This window comes from Mustelus asterias, chromosome 6, assembly GCF_964213995.1.
Source record: "Mustelus asterias chromosome 6, sMusAst1.hap1.1, whole genome shotgun sequence".
Lineage (NCBI taxonomy): Eukaryota > Metazoa > Chordata > Chondrichthyes > Carcharhiniformes > Triakidae > Mustelus > Mustelus asterias.
Window position 1 is genome coordinate 1,497,114 of NC_135806.1, and position 21,780 is coordinate 1,518,893.

General features: G+C 44.0%; 1 protein-coding gene across 1 annotated transcript in view; it reads right to left on the reverse strand.

Annotated features, from left to right (window-relative positions):
- Nucleotides 1–21,780, reverse strand: part of cntln (centlein, centrosomal protein) — a 420,736-nt gene that overhangs the window by 319,082 nt on the left and 79,874 nt on the right. The window contains exons 5-6 of the mRNA XM_078215313.1: nucleotides 2,433–2,567; nucleotides 1,446–1,616 (exon numbers count right to left, since the gene is read on the reverse strand). Of these exons, the coding sequence (XP_078071439.1) occupies nucleotides 1,446–1,616; nucleotides 2,433–2,567 (306 nt within the window). The remainder of the gene's footprint in view (nucleotides 1–1,445; nucleotides 1,617–2,432; nucleotides 2,568–21,780) is intronic.

Genomic DNA, 21,780 nt, shown 5'->3' on the forward strand with positions numbered 1-21,780 from the left:
TTTTGTTTCTTTGGCCAATTACTTTAAATCTGTGCTCTCTTGTTCTCGACAGTTTCTCACGATCAACTTTGTTCAGACAACTCATGATGTTGAATATCTCTATCAAGTTTCCTTTCAGCCTTCTTTTCTCCAAGAAAAGCAGTCCCAACCCCTCCAATCCATTTTCATAAGTGAAGTTCCTCCTCCTTGGAAGCATTCTTGCGAATTTTTCTGCACTCACTCCAATGACTTCACAGCTTTCCTAAAGTGTGGCAAAAGGAACTAAGTATGACACAAGCAATTGCTTACACCTGACAACTGGCCATCAATTTCAGTATCTTCAATAATAATTCCTTCTTTTGCCTCTCTCTCAAGACAGCTAGGCAAGCAAGCAAGTCTCTTCCAGTACTACCTCACAAATGGATGCAACATTGACTTTAATGCTCTATTGCTCAGGCCAACACTTGCTGTCCAACAACCCAGTAAAAATTGGCAAATCACACTGGTGGACTATGCACCGTCTTCCAAATGCAAAATACTTTTCAGAATGTTTACATTCTTCCTCCAGTGCCATTTCAAACATGTATTAGCCGTATATACAAACTGCTCCATAAATGTTTGACCAAAGAAAACAGAAAGAGGATAGAACAGTGTCAAAAAAACACAAATAGCAATGAAGTAAATGCAAGATTATAGACGCACTTTTTTTTTGCATTCCCCAGAATGTGCATATGCAATCCACTGTGATGGCAAAGGGACACCGGAACAGGGGTTCGTATTCCAGCCCCTCAATCCTGTTCCACCATTCCACTAGACCATGGCTGATCTGCATCTAATTTCTGTTTACCCGCCTTGACTCCTTCTCTCTATAACTTCCAAAAACTGTAGCATAATCTCCATACTTTTTATTCCAGATCCCCTGATCATCCATGTGATTCAGGATGAGGAAGCAATCAAACATCAGGCTTTACCGTCCTCACAACACTGCAGTACACATATTATTTATTGCGTTTGCAAAGGATTGAGTCTGTAAGTAAAGTACAGGTCGTTCCATCTTTTAAACATTAGATCTCGTACTCCTTTAAGATTAAGTTTTGTGCATGAGAATTGTGAAGTTCAATCATTTGGTAAGTCAAGAGGAAAAGTTACTGTGATACACATTTCAGGAGCTCGGAAAGGTCTCTATTGCCTGAAAAGTAATAATATTGTGCAAAGATGAAATGATAATGGGATCATGTTATATTAACAATGAGACATATGTAATTTCTAATAAAATATTTTCAGTTGGTTTTCCACTTTGCAGTATTAATTTTTTAAAAGCTATGGGTTTTAAGTGAATGAATTTAAATGAACACGAGGCCCATGGGGTACATTCCACTATGCGACTTGTTATTAAAGAAAATTCCATGAAGTCAATACAGATGAAAGCATCTTGTGAAATCTTACCCAAGAGCCCCTTCTCATACCTTTACTTTGGAGTCAATGTCAGACTTCTCTTCCTTCCACTGGGCTGCTTGCTTCTCCAGGTCATTTAGCAGGTCAGAGCAGCGTGTGCTTAATCCCTGCTTTTCTTTCTCCAGATTTTTCAGAAGCAAGCTGGTTTTCTCCTCGACCTTCAGAGCACGTTCCTTAGCGTCCTGCGCAAGTGCACCAAACAGGTCAAAAAGCAAACGCTAGAATTAACAAGTAAACATTTTTTTCTAGCTTTGTACACAGAGCAGTCCTAGGTAGTTGACACGTGAAATCACCTGTTGGCTTTTTGGGTCTCCTTTCATGCAGGTACAAGGGTCACATCTTACTTCAATGACAGCTTTGATGAGCACATTTACAGGAGCCCATTAATTGATCAAACTGCCTTTGATGCTGTCCCCAGCTAGTCCTGAGACCCACAAAAACACAATCTTTCAGGCACTGTCCTTATCAATTAATAATGCAGGTCCCATCAGAATCTAATTAGGAGAAGCCACATCTTCACACTCCTACTTCTTTGCTCCATAACCGTCATTAACTATTTATCTAGAAAGTTATAAAGCTAAGATTCTTAGCTTTTAAGATGCTTTCTCAGATTTTTGCACACAGCATAAAACCACAAGGCTTTATAGTGCCTCAAGGCCTAAGGCACTTTTCAAAATGGCATGCTTACAGGGAATGTCACAAGGTAGCTACAGCTTCAGTGACTGGGACAGAGGTCTGTTAACATGCACCCAAAAGACAACAATATTGCCAAATCTACAATAGGAATTGTTCTCCAACATTTTCAAATACAAATTAAACAAAAATAAGTTCCATTGAAAATTCTTGAATAATGAGCCGAATCGTTGTACTGTGACATGACCAATTGTTAATTCAGACAGTAAACTGGAAACATGGTTTTACAATGTTAACTGTAGGAGCCAAAAGAATAATCCCAAAACTTGAAGCTGGCAGGCATTTTGAAGCATGAGCCTATACACCTTATAATCCTGGTTTTTATTCTTGAGCTTTTCCTTCAAGTCAGCTACTTCTTTCTGCGCGAGCACAATGTTGTCGTCGACAGCAATTTTCCGCTGAATTAAGTTGTTTATTTCCTTCTGTTGGCATCTGACCTGCTGTTGAGGACATTAAAAACATAGTAGCATTTCAAAATGAGATCAGACTTCACTAATGATAGTAATAATATTACTCAAAAATTAATAATTAAAGAACAAGCTTTTTCAAATCAGATTTGCCCTTGGTAATAGTTAGCGGGTCTGTAGCACTGTGTGCTGCTTGGTAATAGTTAGCAGCTCTGTGACACTGTGTGCTGCTGCTGCCACTTCAAATGTAAATTGATGCAACAGAGAACTGAAATTTGTATGACCTGCATGAAAAAAGATGTTCAAAAGTGAAACTCTCGTGTACAAACTACTGAAAAACTCTAAATGGCTGTTTTGATAAATTCCAGTAAGAAGTCTCACAACACCAGGTTAAAGTCCAACAGGTTTATTTGGTAGCATAAGCCACAAGCTTTCGAAGCGCTGCCCCTTCATAGCGCTCCGAAAGCTTGTGACTTGTGCTACCAAATAAACCTGTTGGACTTTAACCTGGTGTTGTTAAACTTCTTACTGTGTTTACCCCAGTCCAACGCCGGCATCTCCACATCATTGATAAATTCCAGACACTAGAGGAACTAAATGCCATATAAAATGTGTCATCATAAGTAAACACATTCAAATGGAAGTGTACCTAAGACATGCAAAAGTACTAACTAAATTAATGTCACTATGTTTTACTAATGATCAGTTAATTGCATTTGTATCTGATCTGCATGCATCAATGTTTTCCTCTTAGTCTATTAAAGGGCATTTTGGAACATTGGAAATAGGAAGAGTAGGCCATTCAGCTCCTCGAGCCTGCTCCACCATTCAGCTGGATCTTGGCTGATCTTCTATCCCAAGTAAGGAGTCTCAGATTTCCACTCCATCTGACGAAGGAGCAGCGCTCCGAAAGCTGGTGGCATTTGCTACCAAATAAACCTGTTGGACTTTAACCTGGTGTTGTTAGACTCCTTACTGTGTTTACCCCAGTCCAACGCCGGCATTTCCACATCACTTCTACCCCAAGGCCGTTTTCATGCCCTCCCCGCCCACATCTCTTGCCTTCCTAATTGCTAGTTGCACTTGCATGTTAGCTTTCAGTGATTTATGAATAAAGAATCCCAGGTCCCTTTGGACATCAACACTTGCCAATCTCTCACCTTTTAAGAAATACGCTGCATTATTGTTTTTCTTGTCAAAGTGGATAACTTCACATTTTTCCACATTATATTCCATCTGCCGCGCTCTTGCGCACCCATTTAGTCTGTCCAAATCCCCTTAAAGCCTCTTTGTATCCTTCTCACAACTCTTGTTCCCACCTGGTTTTGTTTCATCTGCAAACTTGGAAAAATTGCATTTGGTCCCCAAATCCAAATAATTGATGTAGTTATGATTAGCTGAGGCATATGTGCAAATGCTTGAGATGCCCCACTAGTCACAGCCTGTCAAAGTCTTTTGAAAATCCGAATACACCACATCAATTGGTTCCCCCTTATCCATTCTGCTAGTTACATCCTCAAAACACTCCAACAGGTTTGTCAAATAGATTTCCCTTTCATAAGGGAACCCTACTATTGTTTTCTAAGTGTCCAGTTATCACATCCTTTATAACATATTCTAGCATTTGACCTACTATTGATGTCAGGCTAACAGGTTTGCAATTCCCAGCTTTCTCTCTCCTTCCTTTCTTAAACAGTATGGTTACATTTGCTATTTTCTAATCTGCGGGAACCTTTCTAAAAGCTACAGAATTTTGGAAGATGACTGTCACTGTATCTACTATCTCTATAGCTACCTCTTTCAACTCTGGGATGTAGTTCAAGTCCAGGGGGTTTACCAACTTTCAGTCCCATTAATTTATCCAGTACTACTCTTCTCACTAGTTTCGTGATTGTCTGGTATTTCTAGGAGATTTTTCATATCTTTCTCTATGTAGACAGACACAAAGTTTTTTTTTAGTTTCTCTGGTATTTCCTTATTCTGCATTATAAATTCTCCACTTTCTACCTGTACTGCTCCTACATTTGTTTTTGCTAACCTTTCCCTTTCTACATTCCCATAGAAGCTTTTACAGTCTGTTTTGTGTTTCTGGTTAGTTAACTTTCATATTTTGTTTACCTTTTTTTAATCAATTTCTTAATTCTCCTTTGCTGAAATCTAAAGTGCTCCTAATTTTCAGGATTCCTACTTTTTGGGAACTTTATAAGCTTCTTCCTTTGATCCAGTACAATCTTACAATCTGCAACTTCTTCTTAGCTACAGTTGGATCACTTTTCTTGTCTTTTTGTGCCTCAAGGAAATGTATATTTGTTGCACACTACGCATTAATTATTTAAATGCTAATCTATTGTGTCTTTTAGTGTAGCTTTCCCAATCGACTATAGACTATATGGCCCTCATACCTTTGTAGTTTCCTTTGTTTAGATTTAAGACCCTAGTTTCGATTGAACTACTTCGTTTATAAACTTAATAGAAAATTCCATTATATTATGATCACTCTTCCAAGAATGCTTCTTTATAGAGATTAATAATCACCATTTTTCATTGCACAATACCAGATCTAAAATAGCCTGCTCTCCAGTGGGTATCTCAACATCCTCTTCTCGAAAACCATCTCATACACAGACCAGGAATTCATCCTCTATAGCATTAGTGCTAATTAGTTTAACCCAGTCTATACATAGATTGAAGTCCTCCATAATTATTGTATTACCCTTGTTAGACACACCTCTAATTTCCTGATTTATATCATGCCCTACACTGCCACTTCTCTTTGGTGGCCTAAAAACAATTGCCACCAATGTTTGCAGTTTCTGAGATCAACCCAAACTGATTCTACATATTGATCTTGCAATCTAGAATCCTCTCTCATCATGTACTGATTCCAACCTTCATTAACAGTGCTACCCTACATCATTTTCCTTCTTACCAATCCTTCCTAAATGTTGAATATCCTTGAGTATTCGGTTTCCAGCCTTGGTCACCCTGGAGACATGTCTCTGTAATGGTAACTAGATCATACACTTAACGTCTATTTGTACCATCAATCCATTAGCCTTGCTGCGAATGATGCATGCATTCAGATAGAGTGCCTTTAATTTCACCTTTTCAACACATTTCCGTATTTGACCCTACTTGATGCTGGTCTTTGTTTTCGTTCCCTTCCAACTTCACTTATTACTTTTCTTCTTACCATTCCCAGCTTTGTTTCTCTCCTATTAATTATCTCTCAGGTTCTCATCCCACTCTCAATCTAATTTAAACCTTACCCAACAGCACCGGCACATTTCCATGCGATTTTCCTCTTGGTCTGGCTCCTGCTAATGCATAGCCTGTCTTCTTTGTGCAGGACCTACCTGCCCAGAACTGGTCCCAATGCCTCAGAAATTTAAAGTTCACCCTCCTGCATCACCTCTCCAGCTACGCACTAATTTGCTCTATCCTCCTATTTCTGTGCTCATGGGAACATGGCATTGGAAGTAATCCTCAAACTATCCCTTTTAAATGCTGCTTTTAATTCTCTTTCTTAGTTTTCTAAAATCTGAGTTTAGAACTTCATGCCTCTTTCTACCTATCCTCCCCCAGATGAATGCCCTGCAGCCAGTGACCCAAGCATCAAGGCATCAACATACCATCCTGGAGTCATGTTTACAGCTACAGAAATGTCTGTGTGTTCCCTTAACTATTGAATCACCTCCTACTATTGCTCTGCCACTCTTCCTCCTCCCCTCCTGTGCAACTGAGCTACCCGTGTTGCCATGGACTTGGCTCTAGCTGCACTCCCCTGAGGAAACATTGCCATCACCAATATTCACAATAGAAAACCGGTTAGTAAGTGAGATGGACTCAGGCAAACTTGCACCACCTGCCAGGTCCTGCTAGATTGTTTGGCAGTCATCCATTACTTTTCTGCCTGCACTCTCTTAACCTGCAGTTGTGACCACACACTCTTAATGTGCTACCAACGTAGGTTCTCTGCCTCATGGCTGCGCCTCAGTGACTCCAGCTCCACTCCCGCTGACTGCCTATTATGTCCCGCTTAGATTTCACTCCTTCCAGCGACACTCCAATTATCTCATCAGTTATTTTCTTGATGATTATTAATTAATGCCTCTTCTCATCTCCAACTACTTTAAACTTTAGTAATACAATAAACCTTACCACTTAAAAAAAAAGTAGAATCGGCAGATTCTTACTTTCCATCTGCTTATATCTAATAAATGTCACCATTATTAACACACCTTATTAATACCAATAAACCCGACGAATACTTAATGCACCTGACTCAAAAATGGAAGATTAGACGTACCAACTACTCACTTGTTACTTATCAATAATTAATATTTTTAACATTTGTTAAACTCCCAGTTATTTAGGCTCATGTCCCGAAGCAGCAATAGTCACCAGCTAATCAACTTATGGTTTTCCTGAGATAACACTGTTCATTTTTGTTCAAACTCAGGACGCCCCGACCCTCCTTTGAAGGTAAGTGCTATATCTGCTCCCAGTCTGGTTTCTCCTTCAGGTCTGCCCCTCTCCTTCTTTCTCCCCAACAGTAATTGCTGGAGACCTTGCTCCTCAGACTTTATTTAAAACATCCCTTGACCAGAGGGACATATTATACCTCCATATGGGATTTTGCTTTATTTATTTTACCAATGAGAGCTGAATTTAGATCTTAAAATGCTGAATTTATTTTTTAATCATTTAAGCTCATCTAAATATTTAGAACTTTGATACAGAATAAACTCCATTTGCGATTTGCTATCAAGAGGTTTCTGAACATCAACCAATTGTTGAACAACTGCGAAAATGAGAAAAACACATTTGTGACATATAGCACTTCATCATGACTCTTAGAAATGACTCAAAAGCACTTCACTCTCAATTAATGACTTTGCAATGCAGTGATTCATTACAAAGACAAATACTAAACAACAAATCTCTGGAGATTTCCCACATGGAATAAAAGCACATTTAAAAAACTGCTTTTAAAAAAAATACAATAGCGAGTGGGATAGAAGGTAACCTGAACATCAAGGAGATTTTCTCGTGTTCTGATGAGCCTAGTTTGATCCTTCGTTTCCCTCAGATGTGTGGCATCTGCACTATAATTAGCAGTGGCAGCGCTAGGTCAAAGGGCAATAAATATAGCCCATGTTCCAGATCTTAATCATGACCCAGCAACTAACTGGGTCATGCTGGGAGAGAGATGTCAGCTCAGTACAAAATTGGGGTTGCCTTTGCCCATGACAAAATATGGTTGTGACATCCATGGTTAATGCTCACACACAAATGATGAACAGGAGCAACCATCACAAATGGAACCCAACCAAGTAGTCTATGCTTTCAGTAACGCAGAGAGAAAACCATAGCAAAAAAATTCAAGAAACATATTTCAATATTTTTTCCATTTAACTTTAATGAGGAAACTTCTTCTCCTACCCAATACTTAGTTATAGAGGTTTACAGCATGGAAACAGACCCTTTGGCCCAACTTGTCCATGCTGCCCTTTTTTTTAAACCCCGAAGTTCGTCCCAATTGCCTGCATTTGGCCCATATCCCTCTATACCCATCTTGCTCATGTGACTATCTAAAAGCTTTTTAAAAGACAAAATTGTACCCGCCTCTACTACTACCTCTGGCAGCTTGTTCCAGACACTCACGATCCTCTTTGTGAAAAAATTGCCCCTCTGGACCCTTTTGTACCTCTTCCCTCTCACCTTAAATCTATGCCCTCCAGTTTTAGACTCCCCTACCTTTGGATAAAGATGGTGATTATCTACCTCATCTACGCCCCTCATTATTTTATAGACCTCTACAAGATCACCACTCAGCCTCCTACGCTCCAGAGAAAAAAGTCCAAGTCTATCCATCCTCTCCTTATAACTCAAACCATCAAGTCCTGGTAGCAACCTAGTAAATCTGTTCTGCACTCTTTCTAGTTTAATAATATCCTTTCTATAATAGGGTGACCAGAACTGTACACAGTATTCCAAGTGTGGCCTTACCAATGTCTTGTTCAACTTCAGCAAGACGTCCCAACTCCTGTATTCAATGTTCTGACCAATGAAACCAAACATGCTGAATGCCTTCTTCACCACTCTGTCCACCTGTGACTCCACTTTCAAGGGGCTATGAACCTGTACCTCGAGAACTCTTTGTTCTGTAACTCTCCCCAATGCCCTACCATTAACTGAGTAAGTCCTGCCCTGGTTCAATCTACCAAAATGCATCACCTCGCATTTATCTAAATTAAACTCCATCTGCCATTCAAGAGCCCACTAGCCCAATTGATCAAGATCCCGTTGCAATCCGAGATAACCTTCCTCACTGTCCACTATGCCACCAATCTTGGTGTCATCTGCAAACTTACTAACCATGTCTCCTATATTCTCATCCAAATCATTAATATAAATGACAAATAACAGTGGACCCAGCACCGATCCCTGAGGCACACCGCTGGTCACAGGCGTCCAGTTTGAAAACCAATTCTCTGCAACCACCCTCTGGCTTCTGTCATCAAGCCAATTTTTTATCCATTTGGCTACCTCACCCTGAATCCCGTGAGGTTTAACCTTATGCAGCAACCTACCATGCAGTACCTTGTCAAAGATCTTGCTAAAGTCCATGTAGGCAACATCAACTGCACTGCCCTCATCTACCTTCTTGGTTACCCCTTCAAAAAACTCAATCAAATTTTTGAGACATGGTTTTCCACTCACAAAGCCATGCGTTTTGATAAAAGCTTTATGATGTCATATTGCAAATTGATCCAAAAAAAGTCACGAGAATTCCAACCACCTAAAACATTATCCTAATAATTTGTCACAATATTAGCCTAAAGGGCAATACCTTAAGGAGAACGCAAATCAATTTAGTTCCATAAGCAGCATTAAAACTAATTTGTGTATTATCCATACATACAGCTTTCATAACAAATTCTGTGTAGAGTAGTTCTGGTTATTCTCCTAAACTAAACAAATAAAAGATTGCCAACAATGCTCACAAATACATAATTCAAAGCTTAAAGTTTGAAATTATAAATATTGGCTGTAATTTTACTGGCCTGCGCGCCGCGGGAATCGGAGCAGGTGAGGGGGCAAACCTGGAAAGGTCCATTGACCCTGAGCAGAATTTTACGGTTTCAGATCGAGCAAGGCTGTAAAATCCCTCCCATTGTGTACAAGTTGTAGCTTTACCCAATCCACGCTGATTATAAAGAATGAATATACTTCCATCCTCCTTGTAAAAATCTTTCCTTGTTATTGAGGGCCACAGGGGATCATCAATAGATTTCCCGTGGGCTCGTGGAATGCAAGCTTAGGCAAGTGGGGGCTCGCCCAATAGAGAAGGAGCTGCGGGGGGGGGGGGGGGGGTTAAAACCAGCTGGCTCTACTCATATCATAGAATCCGACCGTGCAGAAAGAGGCCATTCGGCCCATCGAGTCTGCACCAACCACAATCCCACTCAGGCCCTATCCACATATCCCTACATATTTACCCACTAACCCCCCATACCTATGCATCCCAGGACACTAAGGGGCAATTTAGAATGGCCAATCAACCTAGCCCACACATCTTTGGACTGTGGGAGGAAACCGGAGCACCCGGAGGAAACCCACACAGACACAGGGAGAATGTGCAAACTCCACACAGACAGCGACCCGAAAATTTCTACTCAGGCCAGCAGTCGATAGACTGGGGGCTGACCTGCACTCTGCAGAGCTGCTGATCGGCATTTCGAATGCACTGTAAATAAAGGATGATTGGTGGCGGAAAACTGGCCTCGGTGAGATTATTACATTGGCGACGAGGAGCCAGGCGAGCTTTTTTCTTCCCTCCGGATCGGCTTTACTGTCGAGACAAGTAATCCTCCGGTAAAAAAAAATGCCCTTTTTGGTAAACTTGAAGCCCACGATGCAAGCCCAGAAGACTGGGCCCATACGCAGAACGCATGCAATACCTGATTCGGGCCAACAATATTGATGGGTACGAGAAGCAGAAAGTGATCCTGTTGAGGGCATGTGGGGTCCTGATCTTCAGTGTAATAAAAAGATTGACCTACCCGACGCCCCTGACTCCAAAACCTTTAATGAATTTATTGACTTGGTTAAAGGTTATTATGGCCCAAAACCTTCCATAATACTCGAGCAATACCCCTTTAACACAGGAGGGCAAACCCCTGGAGAATCGGTCACTGAATTTCTGAGCACATTGCAAAATTGGCAGAGCATTGTGAACTCAGGCTACCCCTGAATGACATATTATGAGACTGGTCTGCGGAATTAACAAGGTGACAGTCCAAAAGGAATTAATGGCAGATGCCAATTTAGACCTAAAGTCGGCCATTCAGCTAGATCTATTGTTGTAGAATGCAGAGAAAGGAGCTCAGGATCTACAGGGAATGTCAGATAGCAGTTCCCTCTGATTGAGGGAGGGGACTCATGCAAATTCCATCCCTCAACCAATGAGCCTATTGTTGGTACTGGGAAGTTGCTAGAGTCTATTAAGAAGGATTTCATAACTCAGCATTTGGAAGGCAGTGATATAATCAGACAAAATCAGCATGGATTTACAAATGGGAAATCATGCTTGACGAATCTATTGGAATTTTTTGTGGATGCAACTAGTAGCGTTGACCGAGGAGAACCAACGGATGTGGTTTATTTAGACTTTCAGAAGGATTTCAGTAAGTTCTCACGTAACAGACTGTTATGTAAAGTTAAAGCACATGGGATTGCAGGTAATGTCTTGAGATGGATTGAAAGCTGGTTAGCAGGTCAGAAGCAAAGAGTTGGCATGAATGGGTCTTTTTTTGATTGACAGTCAGTGACTAGTGGGGTTCCGCAGGAATCAGTGCGAGGACCCCAACTGTTCACATTATATATTAATAATTTGGAAGAGGGAACCAAATGTATTATCTCCAAATTTGCAAATGATACAAAGTTGGGTGGGAGGGTGAGCTGTGAGGAGGATGCAGAGGTACTTCAGCGTGATTTGGACAGGCTGAGTGTGTGGGCATCTGCATGGTAGATGCAGTTTATTGTGGATAAATGTGAGATTATCCACTTTGGTAGCAATAATAGGAAGAAAGATTATTTATTACTTGAATGGGTGTAAATTGAAAGAGGTGGAAATCTTGGTGTCCTCTTGCATCAGTCACTGAAAGTAAGCGTACAGGTATAGCAGGCAGGGAAGGCAAATGCTATGTTAGCCTTCATAGCAAGAGGATTTCAGTATAGGGGTAAGGCTTTGGTGATTTGGTGTCCTTATCTGAGGATGTCCTTGCTATACATAGAACATAGAACAGTACAGCACAGTACAGGCCCTTCAGCCCACGATGTTGTGCCGAACATTTTCCGAAACCAAGATCAAGCTATCCCACTCCCTATCATTCTAGTGTGCTCCATGTGCCTATCCAATAACCGCTTGAAAGTTCCTAAAGTGTCCGACTCCACTATCACAGCAGGCAGTCCATTCCACACCCCAACCACTCTCTGCGTAAAGAACCTACCTCGGACATCCCTACTATATCTTCCACCACGAACCTTATAATTATGCCTCCTAGTAACAGCTACATTCACCCGAGGAAATAGTTTCTGAACGTCCTCTCTATCAATCCCCCTCATCATGTTATAAACCTCTATTAAGTCGCCTCTCAACCTCCTCCGCTCTAAAGAGAAAAGCCCTAGCTCCCATAACCTTTCCTCATAAGACCTACCCTCCAAACCAGGCAGCATCCTGGTAAATCTCCTTTGCACTCTTTCCAGTGCTTCCACATCCTTCTTATAGTGAGGTGACCAGAACTGCACACAATATTCCAAATGTGGTCTCACCAAGGTCCTGTACAGTTGCAGCATAACCCCACGGCTCTTAAACTCAAAACCCTGTTAATAAACGCTAACACACTATAGGCCTTCTTCACGGCTCTATCCACTTGAGTGGCAACCTTCAGAGATCTGTGGATATGAACCCCAAGATCTCTCTGTTCCTCCACATTCCTCAGAATCCTACTTTTGACCCTGTAATCCGCATTCAAATTTGTCCTACCAAAATGAATCACCTCGCACTTATCAGGGTTAAACTCCATCTGCCATTTTTCGGCCCATCTCGGCATCCTATCAATGTCTCTTTGCAGCCTACAACAGTCCTCCACCTCATCCACTACTCCACCAATCTTGGTGTCATCCGCAAATTTCCTGATCCACTCTTCAGCCCCTTCTTCCAAGTCATTGATAAAAATCACAAATAGCAGAGGACCCAGCACTGATCCTTGTGGTACACCGCTGGTACCTGGACTCCAGTCAGAAAATTTTCCATCCACCACCCTCTGTCTTCTATGAGATAGTAAGAAGTTTAACAACATCAGGTTAAAGTCCAACAGGTTTATTTGGTAGCAAAAGCCACACAAGCTTTCGGAGCTCTAAGCCCCTTCTTCAGCTCTCACCTGAAGAAGGGGCTTAGAGCTCCGAAAGCTTGTGTGGCTTTTGCTACCAAATAAACCTGTTGGACTTTAACCTGGTGTTGTTAAACTTCTTACTGTGTTTACCCCAGTCCAACGCCGGCATCTCCACATCATGACTTCTATGAGATAGCCAGTTACTTATCCAATCGGCCAAATTTCCCTCTATTCCACACCTCCTTACTTTCTTGATGAGCCGACCATGGGGGACCTTATCAAATGCCTTATGAAAATCCATGTATATGACATCAACTGCTCTACCTTCATCGACACACTTAGTTACTTCCTCAAAAAATTCAATCAAATTTGTGAGGCAAGACTTACCCTTCACGAATCCGTGTTGACTATCCCGGATTAAGCTGCATCTTTCTAAATGTTCATAAATCCTATCCCTCAGGACCTTTTCCATTAACTTACCAACCACCAAAGTAAGACTAACCGGCCTATAATTACCAGGGTCATTCCTATTTCCTTTCTTGAACAGAGGAACACCATTCGCCACTCTCCAGTCCTCTGGCACTATCCCCATGGACAGTGAGGACCCAAAGATCAAAGCCAAAGGCTCTGCAATCTCATCCCTTGCCTCCCAAAGATTCCTAGGATATATCTCATCTGGCCCAGGGGACTTATCAGCCTTCAGGTTTTTCAAAATTGCTAATACATCTTCCCTCAGAACATTTGCCTCCTCCAGCCTATCAGCCTATATAGAACATAGAACATTACAGCGCAGTACAGGCCCTTCGGCCCTCGATGTTGCGCCGACCAGTGGAACCAATCTAAAGCCCCTCTAATCTACACTATTCCAATATCATCCATATGTTTATCCAATAACCATTTGAATGCTCTTAATGTTGACGAGTCCACTACTGCTACAGGCAGGGCATTCCACGCCCTTACTACTCTCTGAGTAAAGAACCTACCTCTAACATCTGTCCTATATCTCTCACCCCTCAATTTAAAGCTATGTCCCCTCGTGCTAGCCATCACCATCCGAGGAAAAAGGCTCTCACTATCCACCCTATCTAATCCTCTGATCATCTTGTATGCCTCTATTAAGTCACCTCTTAACCTTCTTCTCTCTATCGAAAACAACCTCATACGATTTTCCCACCATACCAGGCAACATCCTGGTAAATCTCCTCTGCACACTTTCCAACACTTCCACTCTTTCCTATAATACGGCGACCAGAACTGTACGCAATACTCCAAATGAGGCCGCACCAGAGTTTTGTACAGTTGCAGCATGACCTCCTGGCTCCGAAACCCAATCCCTCTACCAATAAAAGCTAACACTCCGTACGCCTTCTTAACAACCCTATCAACCTGGGTGCCAACTTTCAGGGATCTATGCACATGGACACCCAGATCCCTCTGTTCATCCACACTACCAAGTATCTTACCATTAGCCCAGTACTCTGTATTCCTGTTACTCCTTCCTAAGTGAATCATCTCACACTTTTCCGCATTAAACTCCATTTGCCACCTCTCAGCCCAGCTCTGCAGCTTATCTATGTCCCTCTGTAACCTGCCACTTCCCTCCGCACTGTCTACAACTCCACCGACTTTAGTGTCATCCGCAAATTTACTAATCCATCCTTCCACGCCCTCATCCAGGTCATTAATAAAAATGACAAACAGCAGTGGCCCCAAAACAGATCCTTGCGGTACACCACTAGTAACTGAACTCCAGGATGAATATTTCCCATCAACCACCACCCTCTGTTTTCTTACAGCTAGCCAATTCCTGATCCAAACCACTAAATCACCCTCAATCCCATGTGTCCGTATTTTCTGCAAAAGCTTACCATGGGGAACCTTATCAAACGCTTTGCTGAAATCCATATACACCACATCAACCGTTTTACCCTCATCCATCTCTTTGGTCACCTTCTCAAAGAACTCAATAAGGTTTGTGAGGCACGACCTACCCTTCACAAAACCGTGCTGACTATCCCTAATCAAATTATTTCTTTCTAGATGATTATAAATCCTATCTCTTATAATCCTTTCCAAAACTTTGCCCACAACAGAAGTAAGGCTCACCGGTCTATAATTACCAGGGTTATCCCTACTCCCCTTCTTGAACAAGGGGACAACATTTGCTATCCTCCAGTCTTCTGGCACTGTTCCTGTAGATAATGACGACACAAAGATCAAAGCCAAAGGCTCTGCAATCTCCTCTCTAGCCTCCCAGAGAATCCTAGGATAAATCCCATCCGGCCCAGGGGATTTATCTATTTTTACCCTTTCCAGAATTGCTAACACCTCCTCCTTATGAATATCAATCCCATCCAGTCCAACAGCCTGCATCTCAGTACTCCCCTCGACAACACTGTCCCTCTCCAGTGTGAATACCGACAAAAAATATTCATTTAGTGCCTCTCCTATCTCTTCAGACTCCATGTACAACTTCCCACTACTGTCCTTGACTGGCCCTAATCTTACCCAAGTCATTCTTTTACTCCTGACATACCTATAGAAAGCTTTAGGGTTTTCCTTGATCCTACCTGCCAAAGACTTCTCATGTTCCCTCCTGGCTCTTCTTAACTCTTTCTTCAGGTCCTTCCTGGCTAACTTGTAACTCTCAAGCGCCCTAACTGAGCCTTCACGTCTCATCTTAACATAAGTCTCCTTCTTCCTCTTCACAAGAGATTCAACCTCCTTAGTAAACCACGGTTCCCTCACATGTCTGCTTCCTCCCTGCCTGACAGGTACATATTTATCAAGGACGCGTCGTAGCTGTTCCTTGAACAAGCTCTCCATTTCAATTGTGCCCATCCCCTGCAGTTTCCTTCCCCAACCTATGCCAGCTAAATCTCGCCTCATCGCATCATAATTTCCTTTCCCCCAGCTATAACTCTTGCCCTTTGGTATATACCTATCCTTTTCCATTGCTAAGGTAAACGTAATCGAATTGTGGTCACTGTCACCAAAGTGCTCACTTACCTCCAAATCTAACACCTGGCCTGGTTCATTACCCAGTACCAAATGCAATGTGGCCTCGCCTCTTGTTGGTCTATCTACATACTGTGTCAGGAAGCCTTCCTGCACACATTGGACAAAAACCGGCCCCTCTAAAGTACTCGAACTATAGCTTTTCCAGTCAATATTTGTAAAGTTAAAGTCCCCCAGTACAACTACCCTGTTACTTTCGCTCCTATCCAGAATCATCTTTGCAATCTTTTCCCCCAATCACAGCTGACCCCCTCAGCCCCATCCCACCACAGCTGACATCGCCACTCCCTCACCCCCACCGCACCACAGATTACCTCCCCCCCCGTCAGGCCAACCTCACCCCCCCAGCCCCCCCGACAGGAGGCAGACTCTCCCCCCCTCCCCCCAGGAGGTAGGCCACCCCCTTGACAGAGCACCCCCACTCCCCACTCTCGTCCTCAAAAACATGGCCCCTCTCCTTGGTGAACACTGAAGAAAAGTATTCAGTCATCGCCTCTCCTATCTCTTCTGACTCCATACACAAGTTCCCACTACTGTCCTTGACCGGCTCTAACCTCACCCTGGTCATTGTTTTATTCCTCACATCAGAGTAAAAAGCCTTGGAGTTTTCCTTGATCCGACCCGCCAAGGACTTCTCATGCCCCCTCCTAGCTCTCATAAGTCCTATAGAGGGAGTAAAGTGAAGGTTTACCAGGCTGATTCCTGGGATGGCAGGAATGTCATATGAGGAGAGACTAAGTCAGTTAGGATTATATTCGCTGGAGTTTAGAAGAATGAGGGGGGATTTCATAGAAACTTATAAAATTCGAACAGGGTTAGACAGGGTAGATTCAGAAAGAACGTTCCCGACGGTGGGGGAGTCCAGAACTAGGGGTCATAGTTTGAGGATAAGGGGTAAACCTTTTTGAACTGAGGAGAAATTTCTTCACCCAGAAGGTGGTGAATGTGTGGAATTCACTCCCACAGAATGTAGCTGAGGCCAAACATTGTCTGCTTTCAATAGGAAATTAGATATAGCTCTTGGGCTAAAAGGATCAAGGGATATGGGGGAAGGGGGGAGATCAGGAGATTGAATTCGATGATCAGCCATGATCAAAATGAATGGCAGAACAGCTCGAAGGGCCGAACGGCCTCCTCCTGCTTCTAGTTTCTATGTTTCTAACTCCACCCACAAAATCTATATTGTAGCACCTGTGGGGTTCTTATGTTGTAGACACGGTTACCATTCTAACGAGCTCTTTGTGCTATGGTATCTAATCAGGAGTAACGATATAGACCAGTTAGAATATGATGACCAGAATGGGGCTGAACTGTGGGCTGGTGTTAATGCTGTATGATGGCAGAGTAACTGACAGGGTGACAATTCTTAGAGTAAATGGCAAAGATTTTCATTAATCCAACTGAGGAAACAATTGTTACAATGTTTATAAAGGAAAGATCGCTGTAACATTAAACAGTTTCATAATAAAAGCTCACAGAACATCCTTATTATTGCCACCTTCCTTTTCATGGATGTTTTTTTGCCTCTCATAGAAGTTTGTGTGTCTGTGGGGGTGAACAAGAGATAGTGGACTGTTTAGTCCCAATAGCCCAGCTATCGTGAGATCTAGGTCAGATTTGGTGAAGCAGTTGATCATTTCAGGCCTGTTAATGTTGCATAAGAACCAATGAACTAGGAGCAGAAGTAGTCAACAGGGTTAGTCAAGCTGCTCTGCCATTTAATACGATCATGGCCACACCTGAAGTTTTGGGGTCCTTAGCGGAGGAAGGATGTCCTTGTTATAAAGGGACTGCAGCAAAGGTTTACCAGGCTGATTCCTGGGATGGCAGGTCTGTCATATAAGGAGAGACTAAATCGGTTAGGATTATATTCACTGGAGTTTAGAAGAGTGAGAGGGGATTTACATAGAAACTTACAAAATTCTAACAGGGTTAGACAGGGTAGATTCAGAAAGAATGGGGGCAATTCTCCCATCGCGACCCGCAAATTTTCTGGCGGGTCGGGAAATGCTCGTATCGGCCATTTTGCGGGATTCGCAATTGGGGTTCCCGATGCCAGCGCATCTCCCAGAGCCAGAAAACAGGAATAGTTGGGACCGTGCTGGAAACTAGCGGGAAGAGAGGTAAATAATTTTAATCTGTTTTAAACGTATTTTTAACCTATTTTAAACATCATTATTGGGCCCAGCACGGAATTCTCCGGGTCCGATAGCATCTCCCACCCCACCAGGAGTATTTCATTATGGCGGGGTTTAGAGTAGCTCTCCACTTTCAGGGAACTAGGGGAGACCCCGCTGGAGTGAAGGGAGGGAAAGCAGGGCCCCCCAGGCAGTTGGGCGGTGGGAGTGGGGGTGCCCCCTGGGCATGGGCACCCTGGCAGTGCAAGCCTGTGCCCCCTGGCACTGCCCAAGGATCAAAGTGCCCATGCCCAGGGGGCACATTATCACTGCCCACCGGGCATCGGGCAGTGCCATAGGGGCAGGGCCAAGGCCTATTGTGGGCTGGGCCCAGGGGGCAATCGACGGGGGTGGGGGGTCCGGCTGCCACTCTGCATGGGGATCGGGCTGGACTGGAGGGAGGCCAGCGATTAGGGAGGGCTGGGCGTGGGGAGTGGGGGTGCTCTGTCAAGGGGGTGGCCTACCTCCCGGGGGGAGGGGGGGGAGAATCTGCCTCCCATCGGGGGGGCTGGTGGGGGGAGGTTGGCTTGACGGGGGGGCGGGGGGAGGTCATCTGTGGTGAGGTGGGGGTGGGGGAGTGGCGGTGTCAGCTGTGGTGGGATGGGGCTGAGGGGGTCAGCTGTGATTGGGGGGGGGCTGGCCCGGGAATTGCTGTGGGGACCGCGATCAAGCTGTGGGGAGGCTGGAGAGGCAGCACTGTGGGGGTCCCTGGCTGGCCAGCAATCAAGCTGACCAGTAAACGGGCAGATTGACAGATCGGGGCCACTGTGCATGCGCAGAGTTCAGGAGCTGTCAGCCTCTGGCGTGAATAGGTTCCTCTCCCCCGTGTTCTTAATAATATTCACAATTGTGACCTCTGCAATGCACAGAATGAGGAGATTCGGATCTGAAGTTGCACTGAAAAAACAGTCATGATCTAGGCCAGTTTTCTCGCCAATTCAGCACTTTTGGGAGAATCGTCCCCAATGTTTCCAATGGTGGGGGAGTCCAGAACTAGGGGTCATGGTTTGAGGATAAGGGATAAACCTTTTAGAACTGAGGTGAGGAGAAATTTCTTCACCCAGAGGGTGGTGAATGTGTGGAATTCACTACCGCAGAATGTAGTTGAGGCCAAAACATTGTCTGATTTCAAGAAGAAATTAGATATAGCTCTGGGGGCTAAAGGGGTCATGGGATGTGGGGGGGAAGGGGGAGATAAGTAGATTGAATTCTATTATCAGCCATGATCAAGATGAATGGCGGAACAGTCTCGAAAGGCTGAATGGCCAACTGAATCGCATCACAAAACCTGTACAGTTTGCAGAGTGGGCCACACCAGTTGTTCCTGTCCTTAAGCCAGATCAATTAGAACCTGGAAGAGGTCTTATAGCAATTTTCAGAGGTCAGGGTATGCCTGAAAAGGGAAAAATGTGTCCTCCAACCAAGTGCCTTGATCTCTGTTTTTTTTCCTTCAGTACTTTATTTCTAATCAAAAAAGTCAATTCAAATCAAGTCCAATCATAGTTCCCCACATGAGGGATAAGCAAGATCCAAGCTGACAAAACAAGACATTGCATCTCATCTCGGGCTCGAACAAACAAGATCCAAACTGACAGGATGGGGCATTGCACCCCGTCTCGGACTTGATCTAATACTTCATCTTAGCCAAAAGGCCGAGATGGCTCTGAAAGGTTGCATCAGGTAAAACCTCGGTTTAACCTCATCAGCTACCCTGATCCTTTACTCGACTTTAACTTAAGCAAACCACGATTGCAGGCATCAGCACACCTGAAGTGCGATGGATTAGCCTCGTCCCCTGCCTGGCAACTGGATGGATGGCTTCCTGGGGTTGGTGAATTATTACTGAAAGTTTATTCCCAATTTAGTTTATTTGCTTGCCTCCCTTGCATGCTCTATAACGGAGGCATCAGAGGTGGCCTTGAGGGGGCACCACAGCTGGAGGCTTTCAACTATGTTAAATAGCAATTTTTGTCCTCTGGATAAAAGTTTTGTCCTCTAATTTATTGGTCCATTTTGACTCCAAAAAAGATCTTATCTCAACATTCGATGCCTCCCCTTACAGGGTTGGGATGGTAGGGGAACATCTTGTACGCCTTTTGCGTACATTTCTAGGACACACTCAGATGCTGAGCGGAGGTACTCCCAGCTCGAGAAAGAGGGGTTGGCAGTTGTCTTCGCCGTTAAAAAATTCCATCAATATATCTACGGGAGGTACCTCGTCAGACTAACAGATCATAAACCATTGCTGGGACTTTTTAAAGAAGACAAGGCAATACCCCGTTGCCTCTGCCCAGATACAGCATTGGGCATTGTTTCTGGCAGCTTATAAATACATCCTAGAGCACCACCCCAGGACCCAGATAGCTAACACTGATGCACTGAGACATCTGCTGTTGCCTGGAAGTCCAGCTTCACCACCAGCTGTGGAAGAGGTCATGATAACGCTCAATGTTTTGGACACTTTGTGTCTGCGAGGTAAATCAAGGCCTGGACATTAAAGGACCCAGTCCTGTATAAATTAAAAAACACAATATTACACGGATGTATCAGAAGACAGCCCGTAGATGAAATAAAACCATACTGGACAAAGAAAGACACGCTCAATGTTGAGGATGGCATCACACACAGGGCAACGTCCGACATTTATGAAATTACACCATAATCACCCCGGGATTTCAATGCTGAAAATGCTCGCCAGGAGCTAGGTATGGTGGCACGGCTTTGAGGCAGACATTACCAACTTGGTCAGACAGTGTGCCATGCCAAGATGATCAAAAACTCCCTCCTCAGCCTCCCTACATCCATGGCAATAGCCTGGTAGGTCCTGGGTACGAGTACATGTGGACTTCGATGGGCCTTTTATGGGTTCCATATTCTTAAAAATTATGATTGATGTGCACTCCAAATCATTGGAGATACATCACCGGAGCTGCTCCACTTCCCACACCACCATTGAGGAACTACGACAGAGTTTCTGCATGCACGTGATACCTGGGTCGAGATTCTCCCAAAAAAATTCTAAGTGCCGAATTCATGGAAAAACTGGAGCAACTCCCGCTAGTTTTTCTAGAGGGGTTTTCAAAATGATTCTCCCTCACTGTGCACATCTCCACATCATAACTGCAGAGTGCCTCAGGGAGATTCACACTGAAAATCCAGGGGGCCAATTCCTGCCCGAGAAGCCAGCAGCATAGCGCTGAGCGGGCCACTGCGCACGTGCCAATCTGTCATAGCGAAGATCTGCACATGCGCAGTAGCCCCGCACTGCCAGCCTCCCGATTAAGAGCCAGCCCTATGAACCCCCCACCCCCCCGCGTCACTGATCACTGGCCATGAGACCCCCCCGACCCCCTGATCGCTGGCCTCCCGGATATCCTCCGCCTCCCCCCACTGCCAGGTTGGCAATGCCCAGGGCCCCGCCCCCCTTATCCTCAACCTCCTGGGGGGCCCCTCAATGAACGAGCAGTACAGACCTTTAGGCTCGGCATGAAGAAGCGACGCACTGCCTCCACAGAGACCAAGTTGGCATGATTTTTATTTGACTACAGGACTAGCCCTACATAACAACAGGAATCACCCCAGGAACTATTTATGGGACAGGGGCTTCTGACAAGGTTAAGCCAACTGTTCCAAAACTTGGCGGGGAGG